General features: G+C 42.1%; 1 protein-coding gene across 1 annotated transcript; it reads left to right on the top strand.

The window, feature by feature from the left end:
- The first annotated feature begins 1,029 nt into the window (after nt 1–1,029).
- med9 (mediator complex subunit 9) lies at nt 1,030–5,475 on the top strand. The gene is made up of 2 exons (XM_043711012.2): nt 1,030–1,174; nt 4,396–5,475. Exons 1-2 carry the CDS (start codon nt 1,047–1,049, stop codon nt 4,610–4,612), a joined length of 345 nt encoding a protein of 114 aa, XP_043566947.1. The 5' UTR covers nt 1,030–1,046; the 3' UTR covers nt 4,613–5,475.
- Nucleotides 5,476–6,560: the final 1,085 nt, after the last annotated feature.

Raw genomic sequence — 6,560 nt, 5'->3', positions numbered from 1 at the left:
AACCGACCTCCCTCTGTAAATACACTATCCCAATTCCTCCACATTTGCTCCTCGGAGGACCAATTCCACTCCAGAACATCCCAGATGGCTCCTGCTTCAAGGATCACAATTTCCCCTCCCACATGGTCAACAATGTCCTCCAGCGCAACTCCTCCACTTCCCGCTCCTCCGACGTTGATTACCACCCCCCCCATGCCCCGCCCTGGTCTTCACCTTCCACCACACCAACCTCCAGAACCAACTATCCTTTGCCATTTCTGTAACCTACAGTTACAGAACCCCATCTACCTCCTACCCAAAATTCTGGAGAGGGATATATAGTTCCCTCCCTACCTCTTTCAGCATTCCGCACAGACCATTCCCTCCTCAACTCCCCCATTACGTGTACGACCACATTAACCTACCCTCCAATCCCAGCACCTTCCCTTGCCACTACAAGAGGTGTAAAACTTGCGCTCACAGCTCCCCCTTCACCTCCATCCAAGGCCCCAAAGGACCTTTCTACATCTGACAAAGATTCTCCTGCACCTCCAAACACCTCATCTACTGTGTGAAAGTGAGGACTGCAGATGCTGGAGGTTAGAGTCAAGAGTGTGGTGCTGGAAAAGTACAGCAGGTCATGGAGAATCAACGTTTCATCAGGATTCATTTAATTTAATTTCATTGAATTAATCTCCCTGGATTTCTCACCCGAATGGAAGACTTTCCTTTAAATGTTTTTTCAGCCCTTCGCCTTTCCCAGCTCCACACTGTTTCGCTGACCTGGAATGAAATCTGTTCCTCTATCCATAGGATACCACAGTAACTGAGTGTTTCCAATGTTTGTTGTTCCTAATTATGAGAGTTGATGTTCTTTTACCTTCGGTGAGGTTTAATAGTTAATTTGTCAACGTTATTCAACCCGACTTCAGAAATGTTGAAAGTAGTCTGCTCCTGCGCCTGTTATACACGATAAAGATTCCCATCGGGGGCAACCTGAGGCGGCGCACATCTCCGGAAGTGACGCGACTGTGAATACGGTCTATTCCCCTCAGTGTCGCCCGGTGATGACGCAGGGTGAGGGGATGGCGGCGGGCTCGGGCTCGGGCTCGGGGACGGTGTCGGTGACAAAGAAGATCCTGATCAAACAGGAGGACTGCTCCTTCCTCCCCATCGTCCACGACATCATCAAATGGTAACGAGCCGCTTTATAGTCACATGGCCGGGAGTCCGGGGACGGGGATTGTATGGAGGGAGGGGGAGGGGATTGGAGGGAGGGAGGGGGATTGGGGATTGGAGGGAGGGGGAGGGGATTGTATGGAGAGAGGGGGATTGGGGATTGGAGGGAGGGAGGGAGTGTATGTGAGGAAGATGTTTCCGTTGGTAGGAGAGACTAAGATCTGAAGGCACAACCTTAGAGTAAAGAGAAGGTATTTTAGAACAAAGACAAGGAGAAAGTTATCTGGCCAGAGAGTGGTGAATCTGTGGAATTCCTTACCACAGAACGCTGTGGAAACAAGGTCATTGAGTATATTTGAGACTGAGATAGGTAGGTTCTTGAGTATCGGGGGGATCAAGGGTTACGGGGGAAAGTAAGACAATGGTGTTGAGAATCCTATCAGCCACAGTTGAATGATGGAGCAGACTCGATGGGCAGAATGGCCTAATTTCTGCTCCTCTGTCTTATGGTATGGCGAGGAAAGTGTGGGAAGAGGCAGGGGTGGGTACAGGGAGGAAGCTGGAGGGTATGGAGAGGGGGCATGAATGTTACAGTGGGATGGAGGGTACAGGGGGATAGAGGTTGGGGGGGAGGAGGTTAAAGGAAGTGTGGGGGTGGAGGTTGGGGGATGGAGTATGTATATAGTATGTAGGCAGAGGAGTGGAGGATGTGAGCAAAGGAGGTGACGCATGGCTGGTGAAGGGGAAGAAGAACGAGAGGGAGTGGTGAGCACAAGAATGAAATGGTGGGTGGATGGGGGCGGTGTTGTGAAGGGAAGCTGAATTCCCATATTTGTCCCTCAATCAATGTCATCTAAAACAGAGACCTGGTCATTACCAAATCATTGGTTGTCTGTGTTGCTGAGTTTAAATGTGTTTCCTACATTCCAGTACATTTGGCAGTTGAATCTCTGACCACCTGAGTTTGAAGGCTTGAACCACAGCATATGGGTTTCTTGCTCAGTGTGCTGTGTTGTTTTCAGTAACTCTTTGCTTGTTATTCGGTATTATAATCTGGATAGGAATTATTCACAAACCTTCCTGTTACCTTGTAAATGTACTGGACAGTTGCAGTATTTTAAGTATCAGCCTGAAAATTCCTTTGAAGCAAAATGCTATAATAAAGTCAGGTGGTGTTTTAGTAATATTGTCACTGGACTAGAAATCAGACTCCCAGATTAATGTTCTGGGGACCCGGGCTCAAATATTCCAGTACTGAAAATGTGTTGCTGGAAAAGCGCAGCAGGTCAGGCAGCATCCAAGGAGCAGGAGAATCGACGTTTCGGGCATGAGCCCTTCTTCAGGAATGAGGAGAGTGTGCCAAGCGGGCTAAGATAAAAGGTAGAGAGGAGGGACTTGGGGGAGGGGCGTTGGAAATGCGAAAGGTGGAAGGAGGTTAAGGTGAGGGTGATAGGCCAGAGTGGGGGTGGGAGCGGAGAGGTCAGGAAGAAGATTGCAGGTTAGGAAGGTGGTGCTGAGTTCGAGGATTGGGACTGAGACAAGGTGTAACAAGCAATATGAACAAAGAATCCTGTAGATGTAGTGTACCTGGACTTTCAGAAAGCTCTGGTTAGGCCCCATGTAGAATACAGTGTTCAGTTTTGGGCCCCACACCTCAGGAAGGACATCCAGGTACTTGGGTGTGTCCAGTGGAGATTCACATGCATGATCCCTGGAATGGTAGGTCTAACATATGATGAATGGCTGAGGATCCTGGGCTTGTATTCATTAAAGTTTGGGAGGTTGAGGAGAGATCTAATAGAAACTTATAAGATAATGCATGGCTTAGAAAGGATGGACGCTGGGAATTTGTTTCCATCAGACGGGGATACTCGGACTTGTGGGCACAGCTTTAGGATTAGAGGGGGTCAATTTAAAACGAAATTGAGGAGACATTTCTTCAGCCAGAGAGTGGTGGGCCTGTGGAATTCATTGCCACGGAGCGCAGTGGAGGCTGGGATGTTAAATGTCTTCAAGGCAGAGATTGATATAATTCCTTGTGAAATTAAGGAATTTGGTATATGGGGAGAGCGCGGGTAAGTGGCGTTGAAATGCTCATCAGCCACGATTGGATGGTGGAGTGGACTCAATGGGCTGAATGGCCTTACTTCCACTCCTATGTCTTATTTGATAAACTGCTGCATGAAAGGTTAATATACAAGCGAAGATCGCATGAACTTATGGGGTAATTTATTGGCTTGGATAGAGAATTGGCTAACTAACAGGGAGTTGAGATACATTTCTGGTTGGCAGGATGTAACTAATGGGGTTCAGTCCTCTAGCCTCAATATTTACAATCTAGATTCATGACTTGGATACGGAGTTAGAAAAATACTACAGCCAAATTTGCAGATGACACTGAAACAGGTGAGAAACTAAGTTAGAATGAAGAAATAAGGAACATAAGAAATGGAAGTGGATAGGTTAGGTGAGTAGGCCAAAAATGTTTTTCATAGACAGGTGTGAGTTTATCCATTTTGGTCGAAGTATTTAACGGCAACTTATTATATAAATGAAAAGAAACTTCAGAGTGCTTCAATGCAGAGGAATCTGGCTGTCCACGGAAAACTAGTATGCAGCTACAGCAGGGAATAAGAAGGGCAAATGGAATTTTGGCATTTATCGCTAAAACGATAGAGGATAAAAGTAGGGAAGTGTTGCTGCATTTCTACAAGGCGTTAATGAGACCACACTTGAGTACTGCATACAATGTTGGTGCCCTTAATTGTGTTGTATTGGAGGCAGTTCAGAGGAGGTTCACTAGATTAATTCTATAATTGAGGGTTCTCTCTTATAAAGAGAAATTGAACAATTTAGACCTAAATTGCTTAGCTTAGAAGAATAAGAGATCTAATTGAAGTACATAAGATGCTAAAAGGGATTGACCAAGTAGACGTAGAAGAAATGTTGTCTCATGTCTGGCCTACAGTGACTCCAGAATCAGAACAATATGGTTGACTTTTAACTATTCCCCCCCCACCAACTCAGATCAAGGGGCACTTGGAAAGGGGAATAAATTCTAGCCCAACCAGTGGTTCCCACATGCAATTAACAAATACAACAATTATGGGCAATGTCATCAATCCAATTATTCTGTAGCCCTAGTCATTTTGTCTACAATTGCTGTTATAAATACTTTGTAAAAGTATTAGCATTGCATGTAATGATTTGTTTGTTGGTTTTTATTGTTGAGTGCAGCATGGACAAAGACAGCCAAGATGTACACCAAGAGCTCAACAAACTGAAAACAAAGCTGCAGGAGACTCGGGAAATGATTTTGGCAATGCCTGGAATTGACCTCAGTCCTGAGCAGCAGCAGCTTCAGCTTCAGAATTTGCGAGACCAGGTTCGCACAAAGAATGAACTTTTACAGAAGTACAAGAGCCTTTGTATGTTTGACATCCCCAAAACATAGGAAATGGCCAGCCAGCAGCATCAAGGAACATATCCATTGTAGATCTTTTTTTTTTAACGTATGAGTTCATGACGACAGAAATACGGACAAGCCTGTGTGCTTAGTAATGGCTTATTGAATATACCTTCTTTAAATTATAAGCCTAATGTTTAATTTACTACTTGGAGTTATCTATTGATTTATCAGAATATTTGTGCATTGTTTTTCTAGTCACTAGTATATGTGATATGAGCAACTGTATTTACTGAAGGAAAGCTTATTACTGGTAAGGCTTCCACGAGTAATGTATGAAATAAAAAATTTACTGGTCTGTAATGCATTGTCCATGCAATAATATATTGTTTTAGAAGTAAACTAATATGGATTTAGTTAGCTGGTGTACAAATGCAGATTAAGTATATCCTCTTCAACCCAAGAACTGGAATACAGAGGTCTAGTGTGGTGGAACTCCCATATTATCTTTTGACAGTAGATTTGTATTTTTATTTAAAGTTAAAAGAACAATTCTCTTATGCTTCCAAAGTTGGGTGTTACGAAAATGGTTTGACATTCAAAATTGATGAATAAATAATGAATTCAAGAACAATTAATTGGTGTTGAAGTTTGACTCTGGTCTATGTACTCAAAGTATATGCTAAATGTTCTATAAAACATAGTAAAGTGCAGGTGTCATGTATATTAAATTTTTGTTAATGATTAACACAGTGTCCCAGTCCCATTCATGCTTTTCAACAAAGTGTATTTTGAACATTTGTACATGTGTGATACTCCAGATACTGTTTGCTGTTATGTGTCACTTACTCTCCTGAGTGGTGTGCTGTCATGTCTCTCCATAACAAATGGAATGTAGTACAAACATGTTATCCATGAGATAAACCTCTTTAATTTTCAATACAGGGAAAACATTAAACCACCTTGTATTTTTGTACTGTAAAACCATGATAATTGTACTTGTCTTTTCCCCTTAATCTACCCAGACTATTGGAAATTTAGAACAATTTTTTAATTTCTTGAGAGACTGGTGAATGAACTAAGTTGTATTTTATATTTTGATTTTATAAATCTATATATTTTTAGTAAATATATAGTGATTTAGTGTCTAATTAGTGTCTAATTTATGATTTGGAGATGCTGATGTTGGGCTGGGGTGTACAAAGTTAAATATCGCACAACACCAGGTTATAGTCCACCTGGATGAAGGAGCAGCACTCCGAAAGCTAGTGCTTCCAATTAAACCTGTTGGACTATAACCTGGTGTTGTGTGATCTTTGACTTAAGTTCAATAGTGATGTTTTAGATATTAACCTTGTCTCAGTGATCACACTTATTGTCTTGCCAGAAAGCCCAAGTCTTACTCCAAAAACTTAATCTATGCAGTCACTGTATTGCAGTATTGAGAGAATACACATTGTGTAAGTGTTTTTTTGGATGAGGTTATTAAGCAATCCATGTCTTTGCTTCCAAACACTTTCCAAAATAGTGGGGTTCTCAATTGTCAATAGACATTCCAGGATTTATTAACCGTATAATAAACACTAACAATAGTTAAAAATAACAAGGACAACACATGGTAAATCCTTGAGTGAACCAGCGATGAAGAGATGATTAAAACCAGTTTCAATTTCAGCGCTAGATTCATCAGACTTTCATAAAAAAAATTGAGGTACCTTGCTAAACACTTGTTTTGCTGTTTCAATATTGCAATATTCCTGGACTACTGTCCTCCTTTATCGCATGTCAAAAACCTTGGTTTTCAACTTCCCAGTGCAGTTTCCATTCTGAGTGAGCTATTTATCAGTGATTAGGTTGAAGCTGTTCATATTTCATAAACATAGTTTATTGGAATACTATGTGAATCTCTTATCACTCAAGACATATTCCTTTGACAAATGTGGTGTTTGTTTCTCTGATTAATCCATTGCTGTCCTGTCATCACCTTTTGTAACCA

The sequence above is a fragment of the Chiloscyllium plagiosum genome, unplaced genomic scaffold (assembly GCF_037043375.1).
Source record: "Chiloscyllium plagiosum isolate Xiang-an unplaced genomic scaffold, Cpla_swu_hap1 HiC_scaffold_20, whole genome shotgun sequence".
Taxonomy (NCBI): Eukaryota; Metazoa; Chordata; class Chondrichthyes; order Orectolobiformes; family Hemiscylliidae; genus Chiloscyllium; species Chiloscyllium plagiosum.
This window is presented reverse-complemented; position numbering and strand designations above follow the sequence as displayed.